A 14,544-nucleotide genomic window follows, 5' to 3' on the forward strand; every position below is an offset into this window, starting at 1 on the left:
TATTCAACTACTTTGATTTCTGTTTATGTAATACTCAGTTTACATGAAAAAACAAACAAATGTTGCACAGACACTAAAGGAAATACTGATCAGCCAGGTGATCCTCTAGTGCTATTGGAACTAAAAGAAAGAGGAATAGAAAATGATCAATCTTAATAGGAATATTATCACACAATCAAGAAAGAATATGCTCTATGGTGGAGAGGCAGATGTGGGGATAATCAGTGTTAAAGACATCTCAAAGTTGAAAAACATCACTTATATCAGAGAAAAATAAAGTTGTAGGTATTGAAGTTTGTTGGCCAGAGGTGAAAAGAGATATTCTAGAAGGAATCACATTGATTGGTAGAGTGTGAAACACATACTGTATTGTAATCACCACAAGTGGAGCAATCAGAACTACAAGAGACAGCACTTAGGTGAAAGACAGTAGATTGCAATGTGAAGACATGAGATTGTGAGAGTCAAATGCAGGGGAAATGCTTTAATGACGGAATTAAATGACTGCAAGAATGTCATCAAGGCTAAATTGTATTTATATGCTAATTGAATTTATATTTCATGTTTGCTGCATGCAAAATAGTATTAATAATGGGGTTCCTTCCTACCTATTCCTTCAACTTCTTCAGTGAATCAGGAGCACGGTGATCTGAAATTAATATGGTGAGAAGCACATTTAAATTCCAGGACAGCAATGGCTAACAAAGAGAAAGAAACATTTTATATAGACCTTTTAAAAATGTGTAGGGGAATTTCAAGAATGGAGAGATGTTATGCTGAAGAAGAGTGGTCTCTTTTGGCTGCCCTGAAGACGATACTCATTTTATGAACTAGAGTAAGGATTAGGATTTGTCCATACACTAGCTTTGTATCTTGTAATAATGGTCTAGTTAGGAGAGCATGTAATTGTTTTGATCAATGAGAAAACATGGATGTTTATAGGGCAGTGGTTCCCAGACTTGTTCCACCACTTGTTCAGGGAAAGCCCCTGGCGGGCCAGGCCGGTTTGTTTACCTGCCATGTCCGCAGGTTCGGCTGATCGTGGCTCCCAGTGGCCGCGGTTCACTGCTCCAGGCCAATGGGAGCTGCTGAAAGCGGTAGCCAGTATTTCCCTTGGCCCACGCCATTTCCAGCAGCTCCCATTGGCCTGGAACAGCAAACCACGGCCACTGGGAGCTGTGATTGGCCAAACATGCGGACGTGGCAGGCTCACCAGGCTCACCAGGACGTGGCAGGCTCACAAACCGGCCTGGCTCACCAGGGTCTTTCCCTGCACAAGCAGCAGAACAAGTTTGGGAATCATTGTTATAGGGTATTCTTATAATCTAAAATAGGTGGTGTATCTTTGTTCCTGTGGATTGGTATAGAAGCACAGACTTTACATAATTTTTGAATGAATAAGAGTAAGATATATTTTATTCACAGTTATAAGAGACATATATTTGAAGGATGGATAATGTTGGTTAGATTTAATGGTTATTGTGACTGTTTTGCTGCAAGGCAGAGCTAAGGACCTTTTAATCAATGTAATAACTATAGATTTTTTGAGTCCTTGCTATATAAACAATTCTGATTATACACTTCTGAAAATCATGAAGAAAAAAGTTTACTCCACTGTTACAGTGAATACGTGACATTCAGACCAATAGTTCTTCCACATAAAAATTTTGGGGGAGGGGAGTCTGTCTGATTAAAATATGCATTATATTTGAGATTGCAACCCTAATTATAGAGTTGTGCCAGTGTCTTTTTAATCTAGGTAAGATTAATTTAATCATTCATCATAACTGCAGCACAATAATATTTATCACATTCTTATTTGCAGTGAAACAGCCACAAAAACATTGAGGGATTAATGAAAATTGCAATGGGAAAAGTCAAGCTTCCAAATAAAAGAAGTAATAATTAACCATTTAAACCTAAATGCTATTAGGTACTCAGCATTGAATTCAATGGCATAATTTAATCTAATAGAAGAAATTCCCAAAAGGCAGAACACTATTTATATGTCCATATACTTATGCTCATGTATTTCACAGAGTAATTTTAGAAACAAACTAAATAGCTGCCAATGAGACCAAGCAGTGAAGCAAAATATAAATCAAAGGGAAGATTTAAAGACAGAGAAAGCTGATTGACCATTAAAATGGACTTTAACATGGAATGATGGTTGTCGGCAAAATGTTACTGTTTCTCACTAGAAATACAGTTCACTGTAAGATTTGCATCTGATTAGATTTGGCTAGAAGAGTCAATATCGAACCCCATCAGAGATATTGGAGGTCTTTTTCAGAATCAACTGGTGGTGGGAAGGCACAGATGACGCTATAGACCTGAAAGAAGGAAGTGTCTGGATTTCCAATTCAGATACTGAACAAGCAGAAGGGAGGAAAGAGTCGCAGCCCTGTTTAGAAGTGGACTATCGAAGCCCCACTGATAGGAGGATGGGGGGCTGGGGGAGGGCTCAAGTGGCATCTGAGCCTGATTGTGGTGGAAGCAAAGAAAAGGCTGGAAAGCTGGGGAAAGGTGCTCTAAAATGGGTTGGTTTCAGTGTGTAAAAAAGGTTGATGTTCAAAAAAAGTTGATGGACACTGAGAGTATTTTACCCACCATCAGTTACTGAGAAATAACCAACTCCCTCAAACGAAGGTCCTGATTCAGCAAAGTACTTAAGCACATGAACAATCTCATTCTCATTCAGCAAACTGTTTAAGCTTGTGCTTAACTTTAAACATATAAGTTCCACTGAATTCTGCTTAAAGTTAAGCATGTGCTTTAGTGCTCTGCTGAAAAAGGTTAAACTTCCTTTGAGTCAAAGGAAAGTATCAGGAAAACTGATATTAGTAAGCATTATTTTTTAACATAGCGACAGCCAAACATATTTTTAAGAGTACACAACCATTTTTTTCCTGGACCTAGGGACATGAAGTCTATGTAGTGAGATTTATTCCAGAGCAAATTTTTATGTCTGAGTTTATAAACCCCAGAAAACCAGGATTTGTAATGGAAATGATAGTAGATTCTTAACTAGCGCTTGGAACTATAAATATAATCTAATGAAGACAAGATCACTTGGGCAAAATTCACTTTTAATGCACCTGCATAGCTGTACATAGAGTAGAAAAGACACTATGAATAACTAACCAAAGACAAAGGGAATAGCTCTGGCTTTTGCAACTAAAATGAAATTGCTCTCTGTTTCTAATCCATTTTGTAAGCAGGTTAATACAGTAGGAATGCAAAATGTACAAAGTATTATTATTAGCAATGGTTCTTTAATGTTATATCAGAGAGCGTGTGATATAATGGAGCCTTCAATAAAGAATAAAATGTGTTATTTTCTGAAAGCCTGAAAGATTATCCTGGAATTGTGTGTGAAATATCATCTAGGCATTTAGTGGCACAGTTCTATAACAGAAAGCCAGGGGAAAGACTCCAGTCCAGTCAGCAGAGAAATCTGCACCAGGTTTGAAAAATCACCCAAACATTCTCAACCAAAATCTTAACAAGCACAACTGCCTTTTGAATCAAAGTCTGTAGGTTTGCAGTGAACATGCTGAGAAGAGTCACAGGCAGAGATGGCATGTAGTGCCTTGGCTATCATCCTGGCTCAGAGGTAAGGAGAAAGCAGTAAACATCAGCACCAGCCCGTTGGCAACTAGGCAACTTAGAGGAGGATGTCCTATCAAGATGAATATGGCTCATTCAAGAATTAACTCCCTACTCATCTTCTACCTCAGTTTTTTGCTGCTCATCCATTTAAAAAGTAAGTGTTGCTCTTTTTCTTATCATTCTGACCTGTCCTAGGGGTTGGTGGCTAGATAAACACCTCTGGCAGAAAGCTCATTTTGTCAGGAAGCCTCTAAGCTATTGGTTAAAGATGCCAAAATGAGCTGGTCCAGGGAAGTATAAGTTTTATAAATTCATAGAAGGGATGGCTTTAAGATCTGAGTGTTCACACTGTTTGATGTTAGTAGAGGATGAAAGCATTGACATTTCTTTTGTTTGAATATTCAAAGTTGGGTGCTAGGAAACCCATAAGAAATATTCACAAAAAAATACACATCCATTTTAAACTTTGCACTTTTGGAACCTTACAAACAGTCCATTTAAACCTGGATGTTTAAAATGATGTGTTAATATGGAGATTGATCTTTTGTTTCCTATTCCAACATTTTACTTTTTATACTAACTGTTCATCTAGATTATGTATTGTTATTGTGTCCATCAAGGTACTAAATACTACTGTGCAATAATTTTTAAAAAAACTCTAAGAAAATTAATTAAACAAATATGATTTGTTTTGTGGTTTAAATGCTTTGATTTTAACCTTTGTAAATAAAGTTGATATTTAGTCTGATCATTTTTATTAAAGAAATCTCTTCAGCAAACTTCCACATAAGCAGAAGTATGCACAATGGGTTTCCTTGATAATTTTTGTCAGCTGGATGACAGTAAATAGAATCCAAGGAGACTAAATGGCCTCAGCTGGTGAAGCTGATGTATGTTTATGAAAGGCAGTTGCTATTGAACATGTTTAAAATGAAGACAGCGAGAGTGTGTGTCTGTGTGAAGAGGCTGTGTGATTTGTGACTGTTGAGTCTGAATTGCAATAAGACAAAGCTTTGAGCAGCTGCCATTAAAGAAGACTTGGCATTAGTGTACAGTGTTTTGTAATCTGGGTCACCTTCTGTTGCTGCATCAGTCAGATTGTTACTTGTACAGTTTACAGCTCAAGGTAAATCAGACCCTGAAAACCCAGCAGAAACATTTACATGAATTAGCACTGTTAAAAAAACAACAAAACTTTAGAGCCAGGAAGACTAATCTGACATATATTATACATTCAAGTATAGTTTCTGATTAGTTTTCTTACTGGAAGATGTATTGCGTTACGTAGTCAGTGCTTGCACCAATGTTCTTTTCCAAACGTCTCACAACAGGAGAACCATTGGAAAAAGACTTCTTGGAACTTTTATTTTCAAGACGCAGTTTTTATGGTCACTGTACTATTTCATAAACAAGCAGCCTTTAAATCTCTATGTAAATGTCTCTTGGAGAGAATCCTCTATGGTAATTAAAGCAACTGAAATGATGATAATGAAGAAATTTCATTTATACACAATGCAGGCAAATTACAGTATAACTGATACTGTGTTAAAGGGGAAAACATAGACTGTTTATAAAATTAAAAATGTTATGGTAAAAGCATCACACACACGAGGCACTGACAGATGCCTAGGCCCTTGAATGTAAGCCACAAGCAGTACCCCAGAGGCATACAGAAGCAACAAAAATAAAATAAATTTGCAGGGCTCAGTCCTGGGGTTGGCTGAGCCTGGCTTGATGTACGACCCCAGTGGAGGCAAAAGTTGTTTGTCACCGTTTAACTCCCTTCCTCAGTATTGGGGCCCAAATCAGCCCTGGCACAAAGTAAAGCAGACTCTTGGCCTTCTTCCTTTCTCTAGATATATCCATATGTGAGGAGGGCTAGCAAGGGTTGCCTTATATCACCTGAGGATTCCCTGTACTGACTGAATCCTTAAACTGCTATGGCTGGTTTGTGACTGCTTTGCACTGGACAGAAGATTGAAGCGGAACAATCACAGCAAGGACTGGACCAACATAGATTTTTAAGTACTGCACTTTCTGCAATCTCAGCAGGGTACTTTATTGCATAAAACTTTTTCTAAGAACTTTTTAGCTACTGATTTTTTTTTAGTGGTAAACAAAATAGTTGATTACAACTGTTTTCCAAGATAAGTATAAAAGGAGACCATGACATAGGTATAACAGATGGGGTGTGCAGCAGAACTGAAGCAGTTTAAAATATGAGCTACCATATGTATACATGGTTATAAAAGTTGATTTTTTTCAAGTAATTTTATCCCATTGGATGCATCTTTCACCAAATGGTTTATCTGTTAATCTAACACAGGCACTAGTTCCCAGATCCACAAAAGTATTTAGGTGCCTAAGCTCACCATTAAGATTCTCAAAATGCTGCTTAGTTGTTGCCTAACCCCGCAGGTGCCTAACTCCCCAAGGCACCTAAGTTTCCACCAATTGGCATTCGCAAAAGTGCCTAAGCGTCAACACCATCTCACAGCTAATGAGCTGCTCAGAGCCCTAGTTTAAGCTGAAGCCCCCAAGCGGGGTTCTCAAAACTAGGCAGGAGAATGTTTATCTCGCCAGTGGGGTCCGATCCTGTAGACATGCTCACAGCATTCATAAAACCTGATATCTGACACAAAAGACAAGCTGGGGTGAGCAGGTCAGGAATTTTCAAGGAAGAGGTTGGGTGTGTTTTGCAGCAACGTCATAATTTTGTCAATTTTGGAAATTATTATAATTTATATTATATAAAAATTTAAATGTTTAAACTTTTACATATTATATTATTATAAATTATAGTGTGAGAGTCAAAACGATAGTCAGCTGAAATGTTCTGACCTTACTGAAATGAAATGTTTTAATAAGATCGAAATGAAATTTTTCAGAATATTTTCTTTGTGAAAAATTGCAATTTTTTTTACTTTTTGTCCTGATTTGGGATGAGATGAAATTTCAGAATCTCAGAATATCTGTGGGAGAGCAATTCCATTTTTCTACCAGCTTTCCTTAACACATGGGAGTGGGTTCAGCATTATGATGGCCCTGGGCTGGATTCACCCCTGCCTTGCATCTTGTACAATCAATTACACCTGTGCAGAGCAAGTGCCAAGTGAATGCACAGTGGTACCAAATCAGAATGATAGCATTTACCACACACTTTGCACAAGTGTAAATGTCTGCATAAGGTCAAGGCAGTGGAGAATCAGGCACCAGGTCTCTAAGTGGGGTTATCTGCTGAGTAGGATGTATCCAGCCTCACCAGTTGGCAAGTGCATATATTTCTGTCACCAATGAGTACTAGCTGGCAGATGGTGGACACTCCCACTTACAAGAACAGCAGAGTACAGCGCTATGGCACAGTGCCCTGGCCAGCAGGATACCTCCTTGCTTCTCATTCTTCCATTGAGCAAGGTGGGATTTGACTCTGACTTGGGTGAGGGTCTATAATAGATTTAAGAACTGACTCTACAAGGTGTTGAGTGCTCTTATATCTCATTGAAGATCCCAGGAATCTGCCTAGTAGGGCTTCTTTTTAACCATGTTTTAATTTTACATTCACACAGAAATCTCTAAACCAGAAATAATATTACTTAGCACGGACTTCAGATTAATTAGCATTTGCAAATTATTGTGAATTTGCTATAAAAAGATTTTTCCACACAAATCCAGAACACAAAAGATAATTTAAAAGGACAACTCAAGGTGCTTTATTATCAAGTATCAGTCTCCACCTGTGTGACACAGAGATAATATTTACCTCAAACAGAGTTAAGAGGATAAGTTATTTAATTCTTGTATAACATGATGCAAGTTGAGTACATGGAAAACCTTCATTTTATTAAAGTCTTGGGGGACATCCAAAACTTTCATAATACTGGGAATTTGTATCGTCGCAGAACATATAATAGCCTTATGTAAAGTTGGGGGGCAACAGCTTTTTTAATTAGAGTTTTGTAAAATTGCAGTTAATAAACTTGTGTTTTACTTACGTTGTTATTAAATGTACTCACTTAACATCAAACTGTACAGCGAGAGGGATTTCAGTCAGCAAACCACTGGCCAGAAAAATAAAATATTATCCTCTCTCAAACAATATGAAATTCCTTGTTGATGCTATTTGTGTCACTATTTACATCACTCCACTTTCACACATCCCACTCTTCATGAAACTATTATTCACTTCTTCAGAAGCTATCCTTGAAGAGTTACTTTCCCAAACCTCATCTCTTAAGTGACCTCACTGGAAGAGATGGAGCAGCAACAGAACAGAATGTTCAAAACACTCAGGTGGCAAAAGAAACATTTGTTTTGCAAAAAAATCTTTGTCCTGCTATGGCACTGATATACAATGGTACCCGTTAAAACATAGGAATTTGTTCACAGTTACTAAACCATGGAATCTGAAAGAAACACTCCAGTAACTCAGGTATTCAACTGTGGTAAGCTGACTTTTTAATAGTGACCACAGTATATTCAGGATGACAATGTCTTCTGTGATCATCCAATGTTTCAGCTCTCATTTAATCTCAGCATTTCTATCAGGCTCTTCACCATGGTATCTGAGCACTGTTCTTCATTTCATCACCCTCCAAATCCATTTGTTGCCTAGTATATTCCAGTGCCAGGTGCACTATCCCCTAGGAAACAGAGAATAATTACATATGAAATGTATTAGTCTGAACACTGGCATGACCTGAGGTGCCCAGCATCACCACCCACAAATACACAGAGCAGGAAATAAACACTGATAGCACTGGGAGCTTTGGTTCTTGTCTTACTTACACTGAGTCCCATGGAATACTTGATATTTTTCTTTCCTTAAAGTCAGTTGCACTTCCTGAGCTGGCATCCTGAGAGCAGTTCTTCCTCCCATCCATCAGCAAGAAGCAGTACTCCTCATGGAAGTGGCGATACAGAGTAGTGCAGTGGTGAGGCAGGGATGAGTAAGAGAGCAGAAGACATGCAAAGACTGCTTGTGAGGACTGTTCAACATGCAGTTTTCTCTGATTGTGAAAGAGTGTCAGAGGGATAAATGATGAGCTTTCACAAGTTTCATCCCATATTCATACCAGGGAAGGGATGGCCTGGAGTTCCAAAGTTCAGATTCAGCTCTAGATCTGTAAATGTTCAGATCCGGGAGGGTTGATGTATGTCGTCTGTATACAGTGAGCAGGACAGATGCGTCTAATGTACAGTTCAACAGATTCATTTATGTGGGATATGAAAACAATATCTAACTGTAGAACATTTTCTAGATAGGAAACTATGTTCTCCTGAGACACCACAAGTGATGGTGGCCACTGAGCACAGTATTTTTAATTTATGTTACAAATAAAATGTGTGAAGTTGCTAGATAAAGCTGATGAAGTGCAGCGGAAAATGCCGTCTTTCCCTATTTAAACTCTAAATATAGTAGAACATCTGCCACCTCCCATACTGATGTTAAATTTCTTGATGAAACATTGGCCCTACTTTAATATGTCATTGTGAAATTCTCTTTTAATTGAAAGGCTCAGGCCAACATTCTTTGCTTCTTTTCAAATGACTCAATATTTATCTTGTCTGCCATCAGTAAGGTAATTTGCACCTCAGATGCAGACACCCTGCTGTTTGACATGCTGTACAGCAGAATCAATTTTAGCTTCTCTGTTTGGCTATCATTTGTAACCACTTGTTCATAACCATCAATAAAGTGTATGAGGGAGAGACCAACTGTTTTTTGGTGTAAAAAAGTGGAGCTCTTTTATTCAGCTGCAACCTTTTATTTTAGAATTGGACCAGACTAAGCCTGTGTGACTTCCACATTGAATAACTTCAGTGCTGCACACTCTAGCCCAGTTCAGGAAGGCTCTCTGTTCAGGACTGCATATAAAAGGAGGTTACCTTTAGGCAGGAGCTTATGTTCTTTAAAGTCAATGGGATTTAAGCATGTGCCTCACATTAAGCACATGGGTAATTGCTGTTCTGAATATGGAAATACTTAAAGCTCTTGCTTAAATGTTTTCCTGGTCAATATGGGTATGTCTATGGGTATGCAATAAAAAATCTGAGGCACTGAGTCTCAGAGCTTGAGTCAACTGACTCATACAATTTGGGCTGTGGGGCTAAAAATTTCAGTGTAGATGTTTGAGCTCAGGTTGGAGCCACCTTCTGAGACACTCCCCCCTTGCAGAGTCTCACAGCTTGGACTCCTGCCCAAGACCAAACATCTACACTGCAATTTTTAGCCCCACAACCTGAGCCCATGTCAGCTGACCAGGGCCAGCCGTGGCAATGCTGTGGGTCTTTTATTGTAGTATAGACTTACCCTTATGAGGCCACATTTAAAGAGCACTCAGAAATAACAGCTTGTGCAGAAGATGCCTACTTTCTTGCTAGGTGGAATCAACTGCAAGAAACCTACTGCACTGGTTGCCTGTTTGCTTCTGCTTCAGCTGATTCAAGGTGTCAACTATATTCATAAAGCCCCACATGGTTTGGGCCTCCTGGCTACCTCAAATGCCACGTCATCCTGCAGAAATTGAGGTAATATGAGGTCTCAAGCTAATAGGGCTAAATTTAAAAATCTGGTATTAGTGACAAAGGATTCTCAGCGAAGGACCAGTGATGTTGTAATGTGCTTTTCCCATTCATCTGCCAGTGCCCAAGCCCGTTCTTTAAGTCACAGTGAAAAACTCATCTCTTTTCTCAAATGTGTGCTAGATGGGGTGCTTTGGTTGAGAGGGAGAGATTGCTGCTGTTGGAGAAAAAAAAATGAGGAGACTAGGCTCAACCATCTTCTGGCAAAGGAGGAGGGGCCATGTTACAGAGCAGATAGCTCCCTAGTTCTGCACTGGCCTACCCCTGCTGTGAGAGCAGGCTAGGGTCTTTTGCCATTGGCATAAAGTCCACGGTAGTGGCAGGGGGGAGCTGATGAAGGAGCTGACTTCCGGCTTTATGCCCCTAGAAGTTAAGCCTCCAGCAAGGGAATTCTCTGTTGGCAAGTTACATTTTTTTAAATTCAAGATTTGTAATCCAAGCACTTAAAGAACATAATAGTATCCCTAGAAATTTTCTTTCCTTGAAGTATGTAGATTTTTTTAATATCAGGGAGTATCATCATCAGATACACATATTTCTGCAAAGAGACCAGCCTATCAAAATAATTGGAATGATTATTTCCGAAGGTCTTAACTGTGATAAATATAGAACCAAAACACGTAAAGGCAGGATATCTTGGAAGAGTAATGTTACACATTAGGCAATAAAGAGATGTTACATGGTACCATACATAAAACTCTCAGTGTAAAAGGAGTTGAAACCTGTATCCAAGGAGCACTGAACTTTTGAGAAGCTCAGATATGGATTTACAGCTCCATTACTCTAAAGTGTGCCAAACCAAAACTCTGGGTTCCAATATCACCAAACTTTGGTGAGTTCAATCTGGATCTGAACTCTGTCAATAGCGGTAAGAGACTTGCACATGCTATGCCACAATAACAGTCTAACATCTTATCAATGTTTTCAACATCAGAAAATTAGGATGTTTCCAGCTGTTGTTCAATATACCTGCAATTACACATTGTAGCAGTATGGATGTTGCAGTAGGAGTTATAGCACGGTGTGTCTAGTGTCATATATATAGATGAAATGAGAGGCATATCACACACATGGTTATTGGCTGTGAAAATATCGTGTAGGCTATGCCAATGGTTTAACCTTTCCAAATTATTGTACCCTTTTCAAGAGTCTGATTTGTCTTTGGACCCCAAGTTTCACCTCACTTAAAAACTACTTACTTACAAAATCAGACAAAAAATACAAAAGTGTCACCACACACTATTACTGAAAAATTGCTTACTTTCTCACTTACCATATAATTAGAAAATAAATTGATTAGAATATAAATATTGTACCTACATTTCAGCATACAGTATATAGAGCAGTATAAACAAGTCACTGTCTGTATGAAATTTTAGTTGGTACTGATTTCACTAGTGCTTCTTATGTAGTCTGTTGTAAAACTAGGGAGATATCTAGATGAGTTGATGTACCCCTGGAAGACCTCTGCATACCCCCAGGGATACACATATCCCTGGTTGAGAACCACTGTGGCTATGTCACAACACTGCTAGTTTGTGGAAAGATGAAGTCCGGGTGTGTCACATGTCTCTCATTTCACAGACATGCATGTCATATACCACAAAATACTGCGACTGATCTCATATATTATATAGGCAGCAAAGAATCCTGTGTCACCTTATAGACTAACAGATGTTTTGGAGCATGAGCTTTCGTGGGTGAATACCCACTTCGTCAGATGCATGTAGTGGAAATTTCCAGGGGCAGGTATATATATATGCAGGCAAGCTAGAGATAATGAGGTAGTTCAATCCGGGAGGATGAGGCCCTGTTCTAACAGTTGAGGTGTGAAAACCAAGGGAGGAGAAACTGGTTTTGTAATTGGCAAGCCATTCACAGTCTTTGTTTAATCCTGAGCTGATGGTGTCAAATTTGCAGATGAACTGGCAGATGTGAAAGAACACAGAGACTGACAAATCAACAATAGCTATGTATTTGAACACTTTGCTCAAACTAAGGCTGGCATTAATTTCAGTTCAAAATTTTCCCCATTCATCTTTTTCCAATGGTATAGTACATCAGTGTTCTCTTTATGATCCCACCAACTTTTATTCTGATTCTGTGTGCATAAAGTTTTAAAGACTTGAGGTGCCATCTCTTGTAGGGAGGCTTTGTGAAAAAAATGGATGCATCTCTAGCTGTGCCTGTTTGTGCTTGGAGGGTCCCCCAAAAGGGACAGAATCAGAATAAAAGTTGGTGGCACTTAATGCGGCTCCAAGAAAGCAGCTGCCAGTTCCCTGCAGTGCAGCCCATAAGTGCATGGGTGGCCAGGAAGGCTCCACGCACTGCCCTTGTGCCCACAGGCAGTGGCGGATTAACAAATTTGGTGCCCCTCCCGCCCTCGCTGGCTCACCTCTGCTCTCCCACGGTAAGCCTGGGAGGGAGGGGGGAGAAGCGGAGTTGTGGCGCGCTCAGGTGATGGCAGTGGTGGAATGGAAGTGAGCTGAGGCAGGGAGCGGTTCCCTGCCCCCCCCAAGAGTCACTCCCCGTGCCCGCCAGCCCCAGCTCACCTTTGCTCCAACGCCTCCGATTGCGCCGCTACTCACTTCTCCCTCTGTCCCTCCCTCCCGGCGCTTTTGCACAGCTAGCCTGGGAGTGAGGGGAGAGAAGGGGAGTTGCAGCATGCTCAGGGAATGGCAGCGGTGGAGCGGAGGTGAGCTGGGGCGGGGAGCGGTTCCCTGCCCCCACCCCCTGGGTTACTCCCCGCACCCGCGGGCCCCAGCTCATCTCTGCTCTGCCTCCTCCAAGTGCACTACTACTTGCTTCTCCCTCCCTCCCTCCCTCCCAGCTCTTTCGCGTGGCAAGCCTGGGAGGGAGGGGGGAGAAGGGAAGCACGGCAGGCCTGGGGGAGGAGGTGGGCCAGGGATTTGGGGAAAGGGTGGAATTGGGGAAGGGGTGTGAGAAAATTTGCTGCCCTAGGCCTAGGCCTTGTTGGCCTAGGCGATAATACGCTGCTGCCTGCAGGTGTCACACCAGCAACTCCCATTGGTCGTGGTTCCTGGCCAGTGGGAGCTGCAGAGCCAGCAATAGGGGTGGGGACAGTGTGCAGAACCTCCCTGGCCACCCATGCGCCACTTCTGGGAGCTACATGGGGCTAGGGCAGGTAGGGAGCTTGCCTTAGCCCCAGGCCACCACTGCACTACTGACCAAACTTTTAACAGCCTGGTCAGCAGTGCCAGCCAGAACCTCCAGGGTTGCTTTTTGACCAGGCATTCCGGTGGAAAACTGGATGCCTGCCAAGCCTACTATGGATATTGTTCTGCTGCATGTAAGGCAGCAGTTTATATTAGTTTGTGTACAGAAATTTTGATGAATGAACTAATTACAGTGAATTCCTCTTTTGGGGAAATCCCCACATATTTTGAGATATACATGTGAAGGGAGCATGTGTTACCAGATAGAATAATGTATGGAGTGGCCAAAAATCAAGAAGAACATGGATAACAAGTTACTCCCATTCTACTGTCTCATAGAAGCTGGCACTGTGTAGCTGTGGACAGACATGGGCCTCCTAACTGCACATTCTCTCTCTAAAATGACTGTTGCAAGTGAATTGTGCCAAATGTAGATATAATTTAGGCCCCAATTCTGTGGCTGACTTTGTGTGGGCAGACCTCTGAGCTCAAAGGAGTTATTTGCAAGATCAGGGCCTTAGATTTTAATCCAGTTTTATAACAGACCAATCACTAATATTGTAGTCGTTGGTTGCTTTATGTTATCATAAGCTCAGTTGAAAAAAAGTCAACCGTTTATTAATGTATACTATTAAATAATTTTCTACCCCAAATGTACATAAACTAGACTGTCATTCCATCTGGGAGTTCTGTGCAAAATATCTCAGCTTTATTTGCACTCCTCCTTTTCCTCTCTGAAATGTGAACACTATGTAATTTTTCCCTATGAACAAGGACTTTTCTTTCCTGTCACTATTCTCATTACTCAGTAAACTTCTAATTAATGCCTAATTACTGTAGTCGGAATAAAGCTCTTCTTACAAAGACATTTGTGGTTTTGCTCATGCTGATGGTCCCTCATGCATACCAGGCCGACATCAAGCAGGTTCCCAGCAATCAAGGGAATCATGAAGTATTGTTAGGATGAATGTTTGATGAGTTCATAACAGATACTGTGCTTTCATAGTTCCTCATTAGTTAACTGTGGAATGCAATGGCAGCTAGAGATGCATTCAGTTATGTCAGAGTGCTAATGTGAGGAGCCTTGTGGCTTTTCCGTTCAGTTCTGGTTTGCACAGATTGTGTCAATACATTTAATCACAAATAAAATATTTCTTCCTCTTTCTCATTCTGA

The 14,544-nt window shown here is 40.4% G+C and overlaps 1 protein-coding gene across 4 annotated transcripts in view; it reads left to right on the forward strand.

Annotated features, from left to right (window-relative positions):
- The first annotated feature begins 3,526 nt into the window (after positions 1-3,526).
- CRB1 (crumbs cell polarity complex component 1) overlaps positions 3,527-14,544 on the forward strand; it is a 172,149-nt gene continuing 161,131 nt past the window's right edge. For all 4 annotated transcript variants that reach the window (XR_004001542.1, XM_030572005.1, XM_030572006.1 and 1 more), the window contains exon 1: positions 3,527-3,766. Coding sequence is in view for 3 of the 4 variants with exons in the window: in XM_030572005.1 (XP_030427865.1) it covers positions 3,691-3,766 (76 nt within the window). In the remaining variant the exon portion in view is untranslated. The remainder of the gene's footprint in view (positions 3,767-14,544) is intronic.

The sequence above is a fragment of the Gopherus evgoodei genome, chromosome 8 (assembly GCF_007399415.2).
Source record: "Gopherus evgoodei ecotype Sinaloan lineage chromosome 8, rGopEvg1_v1.p, whole genome shotgun sequence".
NCBI classification, from domain to species: Eukaryota; Metazoa; Chordata; order Testudines; family Testudinidae; genus Gopherus; species Gopherus evgoodei.